Below are 21,499 nucleotides of genomic sequence, written 5' to 3'. Positions count from 1 at the left end.
TCGGGCCCCACGTTGAGGCGCCACTTGACTCGTCCTGCAGGCCAGGTTATTAGGTCGGACCCGAGGAGGCACCACCTGAAAGACCAATGGGGGCGAGAGAGGAAGGAGACCAGGTGCATAAAGAAAGACAGAGACAATCTGAGTCGTGTCAAGGTCTCATTTATTGCAAAATAAAGCAAGCTTATATACTGGTGGATATGAGGGGAAGGGAGGGAGATGAAAAAATTGTTAGAAAAGGGTTCAGGACGAGGTCTCTTTGGTCCAGTGCTTGAACAACAGATCAATCAATTAGAAAAGGGTTAGGGAGAGGTCTCTTTGGTCCAATGCTTTGAACAACTGATCAATCAAACATACTCCAGGATATTTAATCTAAAAGTACATTTTGTAGTTTTTCTGGGAGTGATTGTTCTTGCAATTCAATGGGTGCAGTTATGCCAGATCATCCAAGCAAGAAAAGTCAAGGCACAGCTATCCAACTTTTGGCTCCCAACAGAAGTAGATTACTAGGAGAAGGCCTTTGATGGTTATACTCACCATAGGTTATAGCCTATTTTCTTTGCTTCTTGGCCTACCATAATATGAAGACTCTCCACCACATATTCCCACCACCGTGAACTGCACTATCCCTTCCATACAATGACAGAATGGAATCTTTATGAAACCAGGAGACAAAATAAATGTTTTCTTCCTTAAGCTGTTGTATCAGGTCTTGTCACATCACAGCAGAAGTAGTTAAGGCACCAGCTATTATTCATTATCATTTGAATTGACTTTCTCTGTTATGATTGCAGGCTGTGTAGTTCTTGCTGTGCACAGGACACTTATGGTGATATTTTATTTGTGCTATAACAAATAAAGCTTGCCTGGGGATTAAAGGGAAAAGCCAGCCACTATATTAAATATAGATGTCAAGCAGCGGTAGCACATACCTTTAATCATAGCACTGCAGAGGCAGAGATTCATCTGGATCTCTGTGAGTTCAAGGCCACACTGGGAACAGAGCCAGGCGTAGTGGCACACACCTTTAATCTCAGCACTAGTTAACCATAGAGGTCTGTAGGTCTGTCTAGACAGACAGGAAGTAATAGAGCTTGGCAGAAAGAGGAAGTGGTGTAGCTGACCGGAGAGAGAAAGTGAGATGGCAGGGCACAGAAGAGTATATAGGCACAAGTATACAGGAAGTAGCTCTCTCTTGAGACTGAGGATTTCCTAGAGGTAAGAGCTTGTGGCTGGCTTGTCCTACTTCTCTGATCTTTCAGCTTTCACCCCAATATTTGGCTCCGTTTTTTTAATTATTAAGATCTTTTAAAATTGGTGTTACAACATTGCTTTCATTATTTTGATAAATTTAACCCCCATGATACCTGTGGTTCTGTGATCATGCTCATTTTACAGAAGGGAGAGGCAAAATACAAGAGGTCAAGTGCTTCATCAAGGTCACACGGTGTGGAGGTCTGAATGAGAAATGTCCACTGCAGGCTCCTGTTAACACTTGGTCCCTGTTTGTGGAGGTGTTTGTAGGAGGTTATGAAACTTTGAGGAGGTGGAGCCTTGCTGGAAGGGCAGGTCACTGGGGGCAGGTGTTTACCTTTTATAGCATGACTCCACTCCTCTGCTTCCTATGTGTGGATGAAATATGATCAGCCAGCTTCGTGTTCCTGCTGCTGGTTGCCACAGCTTGCTCATCACTAAGGACTCTAGATCCCTGGAACTGTAATCCACAACGAAGCTTTTCCCCTTTAAGTAACTTTTGGTCGTGATATTTCATCACAACTACAGAAAAGAAACTGATAAACACAGACAGTGGGAATTCAGGATGTGAAACCATCTGTATGGGTGCAATAGCAATTGCTTCCTTTCATGCATGAGCGACACCTTAGGATGTCTTATTCTCCTCATGTACTTTGGATCTACCGTGCTCGCAATGACTCAGACTTGTTCCCTCCTCCTGCCATCACTGGCGTTCTAGTTCTCCAAGGCTTGAGCCCTACAATGAGGTTTTACACATTGTAGAGGTTGTGTTAATATTTTTTGTGGAGACGGGATGTGGATAGGAGCACGTTGTCATGTTTTAGCTTGCTCTCCATTCCTTGAACATAGTCTCTACTTTCTTCTAGGAACATTTTCTTAAAGAGCAATTTATTGGCAGCTTTCACCTCAAGTGCCTTTCCCTGTTAAACCATCTCATCAATCCTAAATTGATGGTTTTTAACCAGAAAATTCTCTGCAGACCTCTGCATCCTAGATTGGGGTATTGAATAGTGGGAAGGTAGTTAACCAAGGAGTTGGGAATAAGATGTGCGTTGCCCACCCTAGACAGGCCCTGGTGTGGAAGAGGACATTTCTCCCATGATACAGTTGAAGGGTCAGGACATTAAGACATAATAGACCCCTTCCTGGTATCCTCAGTTGCTGGGATACATAAGAGTCTCACAATGCTATGGGAAATCTATCTCTCAAATCTACCTTGGTGGACCACATGTCATTTCCTGTTCTTCTTGTTCCTCACTAAACAAGTTCCTCTGTTCTCTTTGGCTGGTTTACGTGGCTATCCAGGGTACAGGTCACTTCACAAGCATGCTTGAAGCAGTGGCCTGAAAGAAGCAATGTATAAGACCAGGTTAGCTGTTTCTCTCACAGCTTAGTTATCAGGACAGCAGCTCCTAAGGACCTTGGGACCATGGCTGTCCTGTGGCTGCTGCTGCTAGTGGGGCTGCCCACATTCTTACTGGGACTCTTTGTATGGGCTGTGGTTAAGCATTTTCTCACAGCAAAAGTTCCTTCCTCCATACAGCATCGGGTCAAGTTCAGGGTTTTGCATTGTCTGATGCTCTTCATAATGGCCTTGGTGAGTTTGCTCTTGGGGGCACCATGGATTGGAGATGCTATTTGTATCTTACTCTTTCTTCTTTTTTTCATTTCCCTCCCCTCTTTCTAGATTCCCACTAGACAGAATCTGAGGAACCTCCTATGTTTCCTTTCTTCCCCTGCCCCTTCTTTATTTCTTCTCACTCGTTTCCTCTCTTTCTTTCTGTCCTCACTTTTCTCTTCTTTCCTTTTGAGATAAATCCAGCATGGCCTTGAGCCCACTGCTTCCACCTCCCAACGGCTGGAATTACAGGCTGCACCACCACACTTGTCTACTGGGCTCTTTTCTGGGCATTGCAAATGAATTCAGATGGAGCTGCTCCCCGCCAAGGGCTCATCATCTGACAGGTTCTACCAACACCAACACCGTCAGCCACAACTCCCTCCTCCTGTTCTTCCCATGTACCTGTCTCCAGGTTCTTTTGGCATTAATGTGAGAGATCCTGAGGCCTGAGATTAACTTGTTCATCTTTGTCTTGAGCACAGGGCAGGTATTGTTTGCAGACCAAATCATGTGTGCTATAGTCCCTCAGTCTTTCAGCCTGGCTGCCCTGGACAGCTGAGCTCTGTGCCAGGTTTGGGGCTTGAGATTGGGGTCAGCACCTGTCAATGGGTGCATCACATAGGAAAAAATATGGGAAGCAGGCAATTTGAAAAAGCCCTGATGCTCCTATATTGGGAGGTTACTTGATAGTGGCCAGTTAACTGTTATTACTCCAGGGGACTGTTGAGGGGGAAGAGGTGGGGAGGAAAGGGATGAGAAGCACTCAGCCAGACTTTCTGTGAGAATTTCTGCTCTACTTTCACTGGCTGGGAGGGCCTCTTGTTTAACCTGTGTCTCAGAATCCTCATGGGACAGTGGCATCTTTGTCACTGAGTAGGTGAAAGCATTAGATTTCAGGCCACATATCTTCAGAGGCTCTGGTAAGTGGTAAGAATGTATGTTCCTGTGCTGTTGGGATTTTTTCATGAGGTTAAATGGAGCATTGGAGAAATAAGCAAGACTAAGATTTTCAGGCTAGGCTACTGTAGCTGAAGCTTTCCTGTGTCCAGCCTGGCCTGCAGTCAGGACAAATCTCTCTCACTCACCAGTCCTGTAGCCTCTCAGATCCAAGTAAACATACAGAGGCTTATATTAATTACAAACGGTATGGCCATTAGCTCAGGCTTATTACTGACTAGATTTTACACTTAAATTAACCCATAATTCTTATCTATGTTTAGTCATGTGGCTTGATACCTTTTCTCAGTTCTTCCTTCACATCTTGCTTCTGTGTCTTGCTGGTGACTCCTGACTCTACTGTCCTCTTCCTACCATTATCCCCTTCTACTGGCCCCACCTATATAGTTCCTGCCTGGCTATCGGCCAATCAGCATTTTATTAAACCAGTGTACAAGGGCATTATTCCACAGCAGGCTAGAGCCCCAGCACCATAAATGAGGGCTTTGGACCTCCAAATACCCCCAGACACCTGGATCTTTCTAACCATTAGTATTTCTCTTTAAGAATAGGCCCCAATTGTCTGCATTTTGATGACATTGTAAGAGCCATAGGACAGGTTGCTTGTTGCAAGATAGTGTCTTCTAGACATGATGGGGAAGCTGCACCCATGAAATCTCAGCTGTGGCTGAGATATGACTCCCTAAATAAGATCTGCATAGTGACAATACCAGTTGCCATGCCAGTGTGGGTGAGGGAAATTTCACAAGGCCTCAGCCTTAGATGAAGAACTACATTTAATTGTTGCTTGAATATTACATGGTCTTATAATAAAAAGAAACCTGGAGCCAGATATTGGGGTAAATGCTGAAAGATCAGAGAGACAGAGGAACAAGCCACTGGAGAAACTTCTTACCACTATTGAATCCTCAGGCCAAATCAAAGGTGAGATTCTATCTCCATGAATCTTCTGACTGAAAGCCTCTGAGTCCTCCACCAAAAGGGACTCTAGTTCCTGTCTCCTCATGCCTTATATGATTTTCTCTGCCCAGCCATTTCACTTTCTTCCTAGTGCTGAGATTAATGGCATGTGTGCTTCTCAAACACCGGCAGCAAAGGCATGAGATCTCAAGTACTGGGATTAAAAGCATGTGACTTCTAAGTAAAGGTGTGTGCCACCACTGCCTGGCTCTGTTTCTCTCCTAGACTGAATCTATGTAGTCCAGGGTGGCTTTGAAGTCACAGAGATTCCAGATGGATCTCTACCTCCTGAGTGCTAAGATTAAAGGTGTGTGCCACCACTGCCTAGCCTCTAGTGGCTGGCTCTGTCCTCTGATCCTCAGGCAAGCTTTATTTGATACACAGTATATCAGTGGCTTCATAGACAGGGAGAATCAGTTTTTTCCAGGGCAAGCTCTGTGATAGGTAATCTATCTCCAAGTGGTGAGCCCTAGCACACACACACACACACACACACACACACACACACACACACACACACATAACAGCAATACTAAATGGACCCACTAGGTTTTATATATGCATGTGCTGTGTGTGTGTGTGTGTGTGTGTGTGTGTGTGTGTGTGTGTGTGTGTGTATTTAACAATAAGAAGAAGAGGTCATGGATTTGAAGAGAGTGATGGGGAACAGGGAATAGAGTAGAGAGAGGGAAAGAAATGATATAAATACAGGACTCATGTATGAAATTGTCCAAAATTTAAATAAAAAACAAAGAATAACTCCTAAGCTAAACACTCACAGTTGACAGCTGCTACAGATTTTCACAGAAGATGCAGTGATGATCTAGGATTGGTTCTTCAGGATGTGCTCCACACAGGAGGACCCTGCCTCTTCTATTCAGCCCAAAGCCCCTAGTCCAGGAGGGAGGTGCACAAGAAGAAATCCAGGTGTGTTAATGTACTGAAGATGTAGATGGGAAGGAATAAGAGGTTTAAGGAGAAGAAAGAAACCTGGAAAATTTCTACAGTTCTCAAATCAGAGCCTACTCTTGCTCCTAGAAAAACACGAGTTTGAGCACCAGATGCCACAAAAATTAGCTTTGTAGTCTCCAATTTTTGACCTTTTTTTCTTGTTTCTGGAAAATGAAGTGCACAAAGGAGACTTTTTAGACCAAGCATGATACAGGCTTATGACCCCAGTGCTTGTGTACAGAAAAGAGAAAATAATGAGTTAAGGCCAGCCATAGCTATATAATGAGTACAAGAATAGCTGGGACCACATGAGATCCTGTATCAAAGAGACAAAAACAGAAAGAAATAAGGAAGAAGGTGTTTCTAGGAGCACTGTGTAGTCAGAAGTTTTCCTGAGTCCTGCCTGGTCTCACAGCTGCTCAAGTCCTAAATAAACATACAGAGGCTTATATCAATTATGAACTGGATGGCCTATGGCTCAAGCTTCTTGCTAGCTAGCTCTTATATCTTAAATTAACCCATTTCTGTTTTGCCACATGTCCCATAACTTTACCAGTCTTCTGGCATTTTGCTCCTTGAGTGGCTGGCTGGTATCTCCTCTCAGACTCTGCCTTTCTCTTCCTGTCTCTCTTCTAGGATTTTCTGCCTGCATCTAAGCTGCCTTGCCATAGGCCAAAGCGGCTCATTTGTTAACTAACCAATGGGATCAATGTATATTCACAGCATACAGAAAGACATCCCTCAGCAGCATTGTGATGAGTAAACAAAGCATTGAAATCAAGCTGTGCAGAGCTGGATGTGAAGGACTCTGTTAAATACCACTGCTAGTGTCTTACAAGTCCCTAGAGACAGAGTCAGCATTTCCCAAAGCTGCTGTAAATGGATCCAGCCCTACTACAAGATGTAAAGCATTGGATGATGCCGTTCAGAGCTGGAGCCTTTGTCCAGCATGTGTGACACAGTGGGCTTTCACCCATCACTAACATATACGTAATATATACATATATCTAGAGAGAGAGAGAGAGAGAGAGAGAGAGAGAGAGAGAGAGAAAGAGAGAGAGAGAGGTAAGAAACAAGATTTATTTTAAAGACCATTTTCTAAGAGTGTTTCAGTATCTCCTGAGATACTGTATATTTGTAATTCAATAATGATACAGTTATACTGATATTTATAATAGTAATTATCTTACTTGGTACTTCATCTCTGCCCTAGTTCCAAGGCATGGAGATTTCCATTCGAAACAATATACATTTATGACCTACGCCATAGCTTTGGAGAACATGAGGTTTAGAAAGCTGTACTGTGACACCATACAAACTTCCTGAACAAAGTTTTATTATTCTAGAGGCAGAGACTAAGAATCCACTAGTGCTGTTGGTTGTTTTGCTCTTTTGGGGAGCCCATCACCCAGCTCCCAAATTAATCACACACAGAGGCTTATTCTTAATTATAAATGTCCAGCCTTAGCTTGGCTTGTTTCTTGCCAACTTTTCTTAACTTTAAATCATCCCGTCTACCTTTTGCTTCTGGGCTTTTCCTTTTCTTACTTCTGTAATCTTACTTTCACTCTTACTCCATGGCTGGCTGTGTGGCTGGCTGGCTGTGTGGCTGGGTGGCTAGCCCCCTTTTTTTCTTGTTGTTAGATCTCTTTTGCTCTTTCTTGTCTCATTCTTTTTATCCTTCTATGTATTCTCTCTGCCTGCCAGACCCTCCTATTCTTTCTCCTGCCTTGCTATTGGCTGTTCAGCTCTTCATTAGATCAAACATTCCACAGCATAAACAAATGTAACACATCTTAAAATAACATTCCACAACAACTGGGATGTGATCATTCCCACCAGAGACCTCTGGTTTGGTGGAAGGGAGATGTGCAGATACTCACATACTTATAATAAAGTTTCAGGTGATTCCTATGGAAGTTTGATAGTACAATGAAGACCTCAGAGGGAGAAGCAGTTATTCCTACAAGAAAGGGTGGCTTTTTCAAGAATATAACCCCCAAACTTGGATACTTAAGTCATTTGAAGCCATCTGCTTGGGCCATGTAAAAGAGTCTCTCAGGGAAAGATAGGTGGTTAGATGAGCCACAGGATATGGGAAACATATGCAGAGATGGAGCTAACCTGGGCCAGGGAGAAGCAAATTGATGTTAAGGTATTCAGAGCTGAGCTGCTGATGGTCCTGGTGGAATTAGCAGAGATCATGGGGTTGGGAACTAGGTAACCTCTGCATTGTAGGCTGACTCATTGTCTTCCAATTCCAGTAGGAAAACAACCATTTGAGTCCCCTATTGGGAAGTCTGCCCAAGAAGAAAATACTTTGGGGCACCCTGCCGGACTCTGGACTAAAACAAATTCATTCAACCAGAAGCTAGAGCTGGTCCTCTGGGACTTATCAGTAAGACCTTCTGCAAGGTCTTCTGATTCCCTACCTCCTCCTTAGGCCACTTCCATGAACATCAGTTTCTCATTTGCAAACAAGGGAGGTTGGAGCTCTATGGATAATGCCTGGTGTTTTCCAGGTAGCTGGCAGTAGGGCTCAGACTTGAAATCATGCTCATTTTATTCCAACCCCAAACTCTTTCCAGTTCATCAGTCACACCATATTGAACAACTCTGAACAAGACATTTAAACATTGACATGCCTCAGTTTTCCATTCTGTCACAGAGCAAATCTTTGTGATTTAGAAGAATCAAGCAAGTTGCTAATTAAAACTGCTTGGGCTGGTACTGACACATTATAGGTACCTGGTAAGTGTCAGCTGCTATAACCTTTGTTGTTAACTCACCATGCCATTTTCCATATGACAAAGAAATATCCTAAGCATGAAGTCCTTAGAGGATACAATCCAGTGACTGTGATGACTTTAGCACATACACTGTGAGACCCTGCAATGTTTCCTAAAATATGTCTACAGTTTATAATAGCAAATACTAGAATAAACATATTAGCTTAAAATTATATTGGAATGGCCAGTGAATTAGCTCATTGGGCAAAAGCTCTTGCCATGAAACCTGATGAATGGAGTTTAATCCCTGGGACCTGCTGTGGATATCACTCTGTATGCTGTGAATGTGTTGCTCTGATTTGTTAGGAAATAAAATGCCAATTGGCCAGTAGCCAGGGAGGAAGTATCGGTGGGATAAACAGAGAAAAGAATTATGGGAACAGGAAGGCTGAGTCGGAAGTCGCCAGCCAGACACAGAGGAAATAAGATATAGAGGCAAAACTGAAAAAAAGGTCCCAAGTGATGTGGCTAACATAAATAAAAATTATGGGTTAATTTAAGTGTAAGAGCTAGTCAATAGTTAGCCTGAACTAATGGCTGAACAGTATTAAATAATATTAGCCTGTGTGTGTTTATTTGGGTCTGAGTGGCTACAGGACTGGTAGGTGAGAGAGATTTTTCTTGACCATGGGCCAGGTGGGACACAGAAAAAATCAGCTACATAGACCCACATGGTGGAAGGAGAGGACTGACTTTAAACTGTCCTCTGACAGCTTTACATGAGCATTATTCCTCTCCCCCAATAAATAATTGAAAATGGACAAGAAAAAAAAAACATTTGGGCAATGTAGGGGACTTTCATCCCTGCTGTGGATCCCATATCACATCCCTAATTTATCATGTTACTTCTTTCTGCTAATGACATACACAGGCTAAGGGTCCTCTATAACCCCAAACTGTGGGTTACAGTGAGTATTGACACTGCTGGAAAACTGTCTTTGCCATCTCAGGTTGGGCACAGTCATTCAGAGAGCAAAAGACAGTCAATGTTCCAGTTTCCTTTCCATTGCTGTGATGAAATCCTCTGACCATAAATTATCTAGGGGAGATTTATTTATTTAATAATTTTTCATTTTTATAATAAAAATGGATTTATTTCAGGTCACTGTTGATCATTGAAGTTAGGGGAGGAACTCAAATAGGAATTTGAGGCAGAAACCATGGAGAAACACTGCTTGATGGCTTGCTCAATAGCTCATGCTTATCTAGCTTTCTAATATAGCAATTGACCATCTGGCCAGGTAATGGCAATACCTATAGTGGGCTGAACCATCCTACATCAATTAACAATCAAGACAATCCCATACAGTTATCTCCTCAGGACAATCTGATCTTGCAATATATCAGGTGAATCTATTCTCAAGCAACTCTTGGATGTGTCAGTTGACAGCTAACTAGGACCTAGAGGTTAGTGTTATTGCCTGGGCACTACTTAGCTTTGTCCCTCTGAATGACTTCTTGCCACTCAGCCCTAAGCTGGTTTTCCTTCAGGCAAAGTCTTATTTTTTTTCTGATGCTCTAACAGTACCATGGGTCAGGTGTTTTACAGATAACAGAAGGTAGTTTGTCTTATATGGTTTGTTTGGAAACCCAAGAACAAGGTGCCATCAATGGGCCTTCTTTGTATCATCCCTCAGCAGAAAAGACAAGTATGTCTATGTTCATAAGACAGAAAATACTAGCCAAACTCACTCCTCAGGAGACTATATGAGAGGTAATGATTCCTTTCCCTCCATCGTGGACTTAATCCATACATGGAGATACCATGTCATCACCACTTAAATGGTCCATCTTTTAACACTGACAATGGCAAGGACATTTCCACATGAGTTTAAAAGGAAAGAAATACTTGGGTCCCAGCAACATTATCATCCAGTGAGGGTCTTTTGGGAAGAAAATCGTGAACTGCCTTCCTCATATGAAAGAGTGCAAAGCCAGTTGTATGCCCATGAGACCACTGCACATGTAGGAGGCAAGTGAGAAATGGTGAACATGTCTGAACACTGCTAAGTGGCTGCAGCATCTACCTTTCTGTTCTATACTCCCTTATCCTCACCTTTTCATTCTCCTTCCCTTTCCTCCAACAGGGCAATATACTAGAGAAACTGAAAATTTGTACTTCACTCCACTTTGTTCAGTTTATTTGTGATGTAGGGGTCATAAAGAATGACCCTGACTTGGTGGTAACCAACATGCATTTTGGGTCAATCCCTGTAAGACTGTTCCAGCCCAAAGCGGTGTCCTCCAAACCTCGGAGAGGCATCATCTTCTACCATGGAGGAGGTGCCATTTTTGGTAGCCTTGGTAAGTAGTTTCCATGTGGGATGAGAGAGGAAGGTCCCCATGAAGGGTAGAGTCTTGCACACAAGATGAGGACCTCTTGGAGGAAGTCAAAACAAGTGGAAGTTAGAACTTCTGTTAGAGAATGTAGATGGAAAGACTGGGGCTCACATCAGCCAGTGGGGTTGTTCCTCCATGCAATATTTTCTATATTAGTCTATGTCCAGGTTGGGACAGCAATGTCTGAGTGGGGCTATTCTGGCACTGAATGTGATTCCCTTTCTTTCCCACTCACAACACGGGTTATTCACATCTTTTCACAATGGCCACATATTCACATGCATCCCACAGCTCAACTGGATCACTATTGTGAAAACCTACTTGTTTCTCCAACTCTGCTTCCCCAAAGTGGTGGACTGGCTCCACTTTCCATCTTTCCATTTAGTCTTCTCTCCCTCAGAGAAGGGTCCTTAAAAACACACTTGAGAACCCATCACTTCAGCCTTTCCCCCACACCTTAACGTCTCTCCCACTTGATCATCTTTGCCTTTCCTTGCTCTTGATAGACTGAAGCACTTGAAATTCTCTAGACTTCAGAGAGGGGATGTCAGCCATGTCCACTATGATAGCTTCTGTTCATAGAGCTGTGGTGGGAAATGCTGTGTTCTCATCACATATGTTCAACACTAGACCTTCTCTTGCAGACCTGTACCATGGCCTGTGCAGTTTCCTGGTCCGGGAGACAGATTCAGTGTTGCTATCAGTTGGGTGAGTGGCCTGAGATTCCTGGGACAGTTGATGACTTTTCCATATGAGGCAGCATTTGTAGTATGGGTTTTTTGTTTTGTTTTGTTTTTGTTTGTTTGCTTGTTTGTTTAATTAGAGATCACCAAAAGGAGTCCAGAGATGCTGATTCTCTTGTACATGGTCCCACATACATGGGCACACCATGTTCAAAACAACAGAAGCCTGGAAAGACGCCTATGATATTGGAGTACATGCATGAGATGTAGCAAAGTGAATATGAGATTAGAGAGCACCATGCCCATCTGGAGAATCACTTAGTCATACAGTCCCACAAAACCCCAAGTTAAACAACCACAGCATGTATGCAGAGGACCTAGTACAGATCCATGCAGGCTCCATGATTGCAGCTTCAGTCTCTGTGAGCCCCTGTGAGCTCACTTTGTTGATTCTGTGAGCTATGTTTTCCTGGTGTCTTCAAGCCCCCTTCCTCCCCCTCTGTGGGTTCCTGAGTTCTGCCTAATTTTGACTGTGGATCTCTGCATCTGCTTCCATCAGCTGCTGGAGGAAGCCTTTCTGATGATGATTGGGCTAGGCACTGGTCTATGGGTATAGCAGAGTATCATTAGGAATCATTTCATTGATGTTTTGGTTTGTCATGTTTGGTTCTATCCTAGGTCTCTGGCCCAGTCACCTTCCAGTTCCAGGCAGTGTCAGGCATGGGCCCCTTCTCATGGCTTGGGCCTCAGATTAGGTCAGTCATTCACACAATGACTTTTAAAGCCCAAACTTCTAAAGCTTTCCTCAAAAAACAATGTGGTTGGGATTTTCACAGCAACAACCCTAACTCTTGGTACCAGCTCTACATTAATTACTTTTCTGTTGCTTTAGTAGGAACTCTCTGACCACAAACAATTTAAAGAAGAGGGCATTTATTTTGGATTATGCTTCCTCTTGGTGAAATTATTAGGGCCACTCCATGTAGTTAAAAGGGAGGTTTATTTTGTGGGGTAACTTACAAATGAAGGGATAGGTAGGTTGTAGGGTCTGGCAAAGGTATGGCGCAGTCTGGCGGTTTTCTCTGGAGAACTCTGCTCAGTCTACCTCCTCCGTCCAGCCTCCCAGAACCAAGAGAGAGGACCTCCTCTCGATCCTGGGTCTTCCGCTTCCTCCTCCGCCCCGCCTTGTGGGCGTGACCATTACCGAAACCTCAATGGGGGTTGGAACTTTCAGGCCAATGCTGGGATGGTTATCCACTACAGCTTCCCAAGGGTCAGAGTCCATAAGAGCAGGGGAGGGAGACATGGTAGCAGGAAGCTGGTAGAATACATCTCAACTGTACATGGAAAGCAGAGAAAACAAAAACAGGAAGCAGGGTGAAGCTATAGACTCTTAAAGCCAGCCTCCAGTAACATACTTCCTCTAGCAAGGTCACATCTCCTAAAGGTTATAACCTTCCCAAACAACACCACCAACTGAGACCAAGTGTTTCAATATGTGAGTCCATGTGACATTTCTCATTCAACTGTCATAATGTAGTTTAAAAAAGTGTATGTGTTCCAGTCTTAACACACCTTCATGCAAATGAATAATTATATTCGCAAGAATAATTACATTGTTCCTCTTGTACCAGTCCAAAAGGTCCTCCTTTGGGCAATCAAGGTCAGGGCCTCTCCTCTGGCTTTGATGAAAAGTGGCAGAGAAAGTCTGAGGCAAGCTGTTTGAAACAGCTCTGGCTGGGTTACAACCGCAAGAGCTAGAGTTGTGAGTTAGTGGCAAGTGTCTGTCTGCAGTTGTTGTGTGTGTGGTGTTCAAAGTGCCCAGTATAGGCACAAGAACAGTCCAGCTGGCTGTTTGACTATTATTCACTTCTTCGTGGCAACCAGGGCAACCAGGAAGAATCTAAGAGCTCTCAATTAAGAAGTAAAACTACCCCACTATCATACTCATAACTTAACTGCAGGAAAATAAACAGAAGAAGGAATGTTTATGAACAGACCTTAGTATTAGCATCAATATCAATTTGAGGGGTTTCTAGCTGTAGTTTTAACAATGATCAACATATGCTCAGTACATCAGGAGAGGTGTCCCCCAAATCTATGCCAGTAAAAGTAACAGTAGTTCCAAATGACTTTTCTGGGGGTTTGGTGACTAACTGGCTTCTAAAGGCAACATCTTTAAACTTGTGTTATCCTCTGTATGGTTCACTGATCTACGAGAAACATGGTGTGGGTGGGAATGGAGAATCCTGGCCTCCATGACTCTGGGCATGTTCCTCAAGTCCATGTAAGAAAAATGAGGGGTGCCATGCTTGCGTATTAGGAACACTCTGAGGATTGAGTCAGGTTTGGTCCCTTTGAGAGTAGAAGATGGTGAATGAAATGGCCTCTAGTTCCTTCTTTGTAAATAGGCTTGCTGTGCTTGCTCTTTTCTCCTTAGGTACAGAAAGCTTCCTGACTACCATCACCCTGTCATTTTCAAGGATTGCCTGAATGCCACCATCCAGTTCCTGAAAAGCCTGGAAATCTATGGGGTGGACCCCTCTCGGGTGGTGCTCTGTGGAGAGAGTATTGGAGGTTGGGCTGTGGCCACGGTCATCCAGGTCTTGGTCAGTAGCCCTAATCTCCCCCAGGTCCGGGCTCAAGTCCTGATTACTCCAATAATCCAGGCCATTAATTTATGCTTACCATCTCATCAGCAGAATAAAAATGTCCCTTTTCTTACTAGAGACATAATGATTATGGCTTTATGTAAATACCTGGCCATTGACCTCTCTTGGAAAGATGCCTTATTGACAGGTGCCATTATACCTCTGGACAAGTGGAAGAAGTACAGGAAATGGCTTAGCTCTGACAACATCCCCAGAAGGTTCTGGAGTCAAGACTCACAACCTGAGTTTCTTGGATGTTTTAACGAGGCTGCCTATCTAGAAACAAGACACATTTTCGATAAAGAAATTTCACCTATCTTAGCAGATGATGAGACCATCGCTCAACTTCCTGAGGCATGCTTTGTGAGCTGTGAAAATGACATCCTCCGGGATGATGCCTTGCTCTACAAAAAGCGCTTCGAAGACCAGGGGGTCCCTGTGACCTGGTACCATGTGGAGGATGGCTTTCATGGATGTCTATCATTGTTTGATTGGAAGTTTTTATCTTTCCCCTGCTCCAAAAAAATAGTAAACACTGTTGCTAGTTACATAAAGAACATATAATAGTTACCTTGATTTCTGAGTGTAATGAAATAAAAATTTTCTGTGCTGTGGAGTTTACTGAGTTTTGTTTTATTCTGGGAGGAGATGCTTACATTATGCAAAGTCTAAGAGAGCAGGAAGAAGTGGAAAGCAAAGAACTGGTAGCGTTATAGTAAAGAAAACCCAGTGTATGTACTTCTAATGCTAATCATTCAGTGTTATATCTTACAATACCATCTGCTACTGCCATTCCGGTGATATAAACATCAAAGTGAGGAAATATGTCTGGGACTTTTGTGTAATCCTTTTGTGAACAAGGCAAGGCTGTCTGCTCTCCCCATACTTATTCAATATAGTACTTGAAGTTCTAACCAGAGCAATAAGACAACATAGGAGATCAAGGGGATACAAAATGGAAAGGAGGAAGTCAACCTTTCACTATTTGCAGATGACATGATAGTATACAGAAGTGATCCCAAAAATTCAACCAAGGAACTCATTCATATAGCTTATAAACACCTTCAGCAATGTAGCAGGATACAAGGTTAACTAAAAAAATAAAAATAAAAAATCAGTAGCCCTCCTATATACAATTGACAAACAGGCTGAGAAGGAAATCAGAGATACATTACCCTTTACAATAGCCACAAATGATATAAAATACCTTGGGGTTACTCTAACTAAGCAAGTGAAGGACCTATATGACAGGAACTTTAAGTCCCTGAAAAAAGAAATTGAAGAAGATGTCAGAAAATGGAAAGATCTCCCATGCTCATGGATAGGCAGGATTAACATAGTAAAAAATGGCAATCTTACCAAAACCAATCTACAGATTCAATGCAATCCCCATCAAAATACCAACACAATTCTTCACAGACCTGGAAAGAACAATACTCAACTTCGTATGGAAAAACAAAAACCCAGGATAGCCAAAAGAATCCAGTGCAATAAAACAACCTCTGGAGGCATCACAATCCCCGACCTCAAGCTCTACTATAGAGCTACAGCAACAAAAACAGCTTGGTACTGGCATAAAAACTGACATATGGACCAATGGAATTGAACTGAAGACCCTGACATTAATCCACACACCTATGAACATATAATCTTTGACAGAGATTTCTATTTTTTGCAATAGCAACTAAATGAAAGATTACAGACACTAAGATTAAAATAAAAGTGAGACTCAATGTATATAGTTAAATGTGAGAATTGTGCAGAAACAGAATACCACATTTTCAATAATGCCAGAAGAGAACTACCCCGGATGTAATTTAAACAGAAATTCTAACATAGCATAATCAAGAATTTAAGGTTTCTCATAATAGATATTAATTTAGTCATGACTTTTTGAGTTTTTGATAAATCAGAGATACAATTATTGGGATTTAATTTTGAGGTAAATTTCTCCTGAAAGTCCTTCTTTCACCTCTCATGTGCTTTTTTTTTTCTTCGTTTTTCAAGACAGGGTTTCTCTGTGTAGCTTTGCGCCTTTCCTGGAACTCACTTGGTAGCCCAGGCTGGCCTTGAACTCACAGAGATCTGCCTGCCTCTTCCTGTGCTTCTTTTTAAGAATTTTAAATCATCTACCCTCCCTCATTCTCCCATGTACATACGTATTATATATACACACGTATGTATTATATATATATATACATACACACACATATGTCAGGTGTCCCGCCCCCAGACACACAATAAATAAATAAGGTAATAAAAAAATTCCATTGTGATGTGTACCACACTTTCATTATCCATTCATTTATCTATCGGCATCTTACATGGTGCCATTTCTGTGCTGCCATGAACAGAGCAGTTATTACTTGGATGTGCAGGTACCTCTATAGGTAGATGCCAGGGGTGGTGTATCTGGGTCATTTGGAAATTTTGTTTTAAACTTACAGGAAAACCTTCACACTGATTTCTTTCATGGCTGCACCAGTTTCTACTCCTACTGGCAGTGAGTATTCTTGACCTTTCACACTCTCTTGAGTATTTGTTATTGAAAAAATTTTTGATGATAGTCATAGCAAGAGTAAGATGGAATCTCAGCATGATTTAACTTGCCTGTTTCTGATGGCTCTAAATTTTGAACACCTACACAATTATTTGTTGTCCTTTTGTATTTTCTCCTTGAAGAATTCTATTTTAAGCTCACCAGCCCATTTAAAAAAATTGTTTCCTTGTTTAGTTTTTTAAGTTCTTTGTATTTCCTAGAAATTGATCCTTTCTCAAATTTACATTTTAGATTTTCTTCCTCTCTGTAGGTGGCCTTTTTACTTAATCAACAGTTTCTTTTGCTGTATACCAGCACTCTAATTGCAGGATGTTCTTTCTGTTGATAGTTGGCCTTCCTTCCTGAGCAATTGTTTTCCTATTGATAAGTCATCTCCCATGCCTGCATCTTGAAGACAAAGCAGCGTAGACCAAATAGACGGGTCAGATACATGGGTTCATCTATTCTGTTCCCTAGATCTTCCTGTCTGTTTTTGTGCCAGTAAAACGCTGTTTTTATTACCATAGTTCTTTTTATATACTTATAAAAAATCATACTGAGAAAGAAATCATAGGAACACTCCCATTCGCAACAGTCTCAAAAAATATCTAGGAATAAATCCAACCAAGAATGTGAAAAAATCTTTACAATGAAAATTAAGTTTCTGAAGATGGAGATTGAGGAAAACACTAGGAGATAGACCTCTTACACTCATGGATTGGAAGAATTAATGTTGTAAAAATGATCATCCTACCAAAAGCTAGTTACAGATTCAATGCAATCCCAAGCAAAAATCCCCACTATAATCTTCACAAAACAGAATAAACCATCTTAATATTCATATGGAACCACAAAAGACCCCAGATTGCAAAGGAACTCTAAGTAAAAGAACAAGATTGGAGGGATTAGTATACCAGATTTCAAGCTACATTGTATTTCAGAGTTATAGTAATAAAAGAGTATGTTATTGGCAAAAAAAGACAGACTGATCAATAGAAGAAAATAGAAAACCCAGTCATGAGTATCATCTACAGCCATCTACTTTTGCCAAATATGCCAAAAATATTCACAAAATGAAAGATGGCATCTTCAACAAATGGTGCTTGAAAACTGGATACCCACATATAGAAGAGTGAACCATATCTAACAACATGTAAAAATTCAACTCCAACAGATCAAAGGTCTTATGTGAAACTGACCTGAAACATTAAATGCCGATACTTCTAGATTAAAGATTAAAACATAGGCAAGACAGTAGGCATAGTGCCCTGCAAAGTGTAGTAACAAAAAAGGAATTTCTGAAGAGGACTATATTTGCTTTGTAATTAAGACCAACCGTTGACAAATGAGATCCTACAAAACTAAAAAACTTCTGCATAGCAATGGATAATTGAGTGAAGAGGAAGCCCATTGAGTGAAAAGAATCTGTTCCAGGTATCTATCCAATAGAGGATGTATAAAGAACTTTCTATTTATTCTTTGGCTAGATGAGCTGTCTATTGATAAAAGTAGAGTTCTGGAGTCTTCCACTGTTCTTAAGCTGGGTTAATTTCTGATTATTATTATTATTATTATTACCTCTAGCAGAATATTTGTTATGAAATTAGGGTGCTCACATTGTGTGTGTATATGTTTAGGATTACAATGTACTCTTGATGGATTGTTTCCCTAGTCAATATGAAGTAAGTTTCTTTATCTCTTCTGACTAGATTTGGTGTAAAGTCAACTTTGTCAGATGTTAGAACATCAATTTCTATTGCTTCTTAGTTTGCTTACTTGGAATACGTTTTGATATCCTTTTGTCTGTACTTTATGGTGCATTTATTGGAGACAATGGCTAGATATATCATTCATTTTAATCCAAACTGTTCTTCTGTGTCATTTGAATGAGGTGATTGAGACCATAAATATTTAGAGGTATTATTGAAAAATGTGGGTCTCAAGGACCTAGGCCTCAAGGCCCAACCCATGCCCCCCATTCCTCACTGCCCCAGTTTCAGGCCAGTAGGGAAGCCTCCTACAGACAGGTCTTCTCACTAACACCCCCTATCAAACCCTGCAATTTCCAATACCCACTCCTTCCTCCAAAGCCACCCATCCCCCTGTAACCTCAGCAGCTTCCTGAGACTCAGAATTCTTCAGCTCTGATTAGATTAAGATGTAAGTGACTCTTCTTCTAGCTGGAGAGTCCTGTCTCTAGGACCTAGGCTCTAGGACTCAACCCATGAGCCCCAACCCATTGCTGCCCCAGTTTTAGGCCAGCAGGGAAGATTCCTGTGGGCAGGCCTCCCCATCTACACTGCCAATCAGACCCTGCAATCTACAAAACCCACTTCCTCCCCCAAATCCACCCATTCCTCCTTTGACCTCAGCAGCATCTTGAGACATAAAATCCACCAGCTCTGATTGGACCAAGAGCTCTGATTGAATCAAGAGTCTTGATTGGACCAAGATTGCCCCTCCACCCCCGCCGAGACACAGACATAGCCAGCATAGATTGGATAGAGAGCAGCTCCCTCAGACACAGACTGATTGGAGGAAGAGATGAGTAGATGCCAGTGTAAGAATATATGCAACATCCTTTCTCCCCAACCTACCTCCTTTTCCCACCTCCTCTGAGTCTCCCATGGGGAGTCAGCAGAGCCTGGTGCATTCAGTTGAGGCAGGTCTAAGCCCCTCCTCCTTGTGCCAAGGCTGTGCAAATTGTCCCATCATAGGCACTGGGCTCCAAAAAACCAGCTCATGCACCGGGAATGGATCCCAATCCCACTGCCTGGGAGTCCCCTAAACAGTTCAAGCTAAACAACTATCTCGCCTATCCAGAGGGCCTAGTCCAGTACCATGGGGGCTCCACAGCTATCCAAAAGTTATACAAAGAAATGAAATTTGGCAGATGGATGTGTTTCATTTTGCAGAATTTAGATTAAAGAAGCCTTGGAATTTCATAAGAAACACCATGTAAATAGCAAAGGTTTGAAGAAGGATTTCTCCATTACTTGGCAACAAGCTAAGGATATTGTGAAAAAATGTCCTACTTGTTCCTTCTATAACCAAACTCCATTACCTGCAGGAAGCAATCCAAAGGGTATACAAAGAAATGAAATTTGGCAGATGGATGTGTTTCATTTTGCAGAATTTGGAAGATTAAAGTACGTACACCATACCATTGACACCTATTCAGGATTTCAGTGGGCAACTCCTATGAGTTCTGAAAAGGATGATTCTGTGATTACACACCTATTAGAAGTTATGGCCATCATGGGAATACCTGTACAAATTAAGCAGATAATACCCCAGCATATGTCTCCAATAAAATGAGACAGTTCTTTGCTTATTACAATATAAAGCATGTTACAGGTATACCACACAATCCCATAGGCCAAGCAGTCATAGAAAGATCCAATCAAACTTTAAAGGATATGCTAAATAAACAGCAACAGGTAACAGTGACTCCTAGAAATAGATTGCATAGTGCTTTATTAACTTTGAATTTTCTCAATGCTGATGAGAAAGGAACAACAGCTGCGGAGAGACATTGGATGACAGACAAAACTCCTGAGCTAAACCAACCGGTTTATTTCAAAGATGTGTTGACCTCAGAATGGAAACCTGGATATGTCCTACATTGGGGAAGGGGTTTTGCTTTTGTTTCCACAGGAGAAAAAAAGCTATGGATACCAACAAAATTAATAAAAATTGGATTCGAACAGGAGAAACCCCTTGATGAGGAGAAGTAAAAGATCATCCACCAATGTGACATCTCTTCAGGTTGTAAGAAAAATTTAACAATCAAAGGTTGGGGTAGGGTTCTGTTTTTGTATTTCCAGGATAATGGAAATACCCATCTTCCAGAAATCATAAGGCCTTGGATATCCGGATGTTTACAGCAGAAAGAAAGAATCTATTGGTACCAATCTACACAGGGTAAGATATCACTGTCTGTGGCGAGCTCCTCGACCAGCGAGGAAGAACGACCACCATTTGAGGATTCTTCTCAGATCACACTTTATTGGAGCGCCTCTTGATTAAGGGAGAGCGGGAGGTGAGGGGCCCCAAGAACCAAAAGGCAGCTGCTTATATAGGGAACCAAGCGAACGGGTCAATCTGTGATTGGATCCCGCCAGAATGCAAGCACGGGGAGCCACGGGATAGGCTGAGGACATAAGGCCAAATTACCATAACCGTGCATGTGCAAGCCTTGAGGTGCGCAGCCCAGCAAGCACAGCCAAATATGGAGTTGTTTACAGCAAAGCTGTCAGGAAGTCGGCGCCATCTTAGAATGGCGGCTCCCTACAACTGATCTATATCTCTATCAATCTAGAATAGTTGTGGTTCCAATTTAATTATAAACCAAGCTGGCTTTGGAGATGGAATTGGCTCACTCCTCCTTTTCTAAAAACAAGCATATTGATAAAAGAAAAGGTTGAGAGATTCTTCAGTCCCATATCAGAAGAGCCTTCTGGTGTGAGACAGAAGGAAACTAATTATAAGGGACCATTATCTTCAAGATTCTAATTATCTCCATGCTTACTATTGATTTCTTGGAATCCTTTCTTACATGTCATGACATCTTTAAATCCAAACCTTCCATTCTGATAAAAAAAAAAATAAGTTTTTTCCAATAGCAATCTCTGAAGTCTCCAGAAGGAAGATGGGGCCCCAAGAACAACAACTCTACCCAATCCAGAATGATGCCATGGTAATCATCATACTACACTTCTTGCCAGAATTTCAGACAATCTTACCCATTACTCTGA

At 42.0% G+C, this 21,499-nt stretch overlaps 1 protein-coding gene across 2 annotated transcripts; it reads left to right on the top strand.

Annotated features, from left to right (window-relative positions):
* The first annotated feature begins 2,680 nt into the window (after positions 1–2,680).
* On the top strand, positions 2,681–14,767 carry LOC118577211 (arylacetamide deacetylase-like 4). 2 transcript variants are annotated; one of them, XM_036177301.1, is made up of 4 exons: positions 2,681–2,848; positions 10,617–10,788; positions 11,514–11,577; positions 13,993–14,767. In XM_036177301.1, exons 1-4 carry the CDS (start codon positions 2,681–2,683, stop codon positions 14,765–14,767), a joined length of 1,179 nt encoding a protein of 392 aa, XP_036033194.1. The 2 variants fall into 2 exon arrangements, with proteins under 2 accessions (XP_036033194.1, XP_036033193.1); XM_036177300.1 differs by having other exon boundaries at positions 10,617–10,833.
* Positions 14,768–21,499: the final 6,732 nt, after the last annotated feature.

This window comes from Onychomys torridus, chromosome 2 (genome assembly GCF_903995425.1).
Source record: "Onychomys torridus chromosome 2, mOncTor1.1, whole genome shotgun sequence".
In the NCBI taxonomy this organism is placed as follows: domain Eukaryota; kingdom Metazoa; phylum Chordata; class Mammalia; order Rodentia; family Cricetidae; genus Onychomys; species Onychomys torridus.
The sequence above is the reverse complement of the archived record's forward strand: the minus strand, read 5'-3'. Positions and strand labels throughout refer to the sequence as shown.

Bases quoted from the DNA above. Each gene is read 5' to 3' on its own strand.
- LOC118577211 (XM_036177300.1), top strand. From the start codon at position 2,681: ATGGCTGTCCTGTGGCTGCTGCTGCTAGTGGGGCTGCCCACATTCTTA. The intron at 2,849-10,616 runs GTGAGTTTGCTC...TTCCTCCAACAG, and splicing joins TGCTCTTCATAATGGCCTTG to GGCAATATACTAGAGAAACT. The intron at 10,834-11,513 runs GTAAGTAGTTTC...CTTCTCTTGCAG, and splicing joins TGCCATTTTTGGTAGCCTTG to ACCTGTACCATGGCCTGTGC.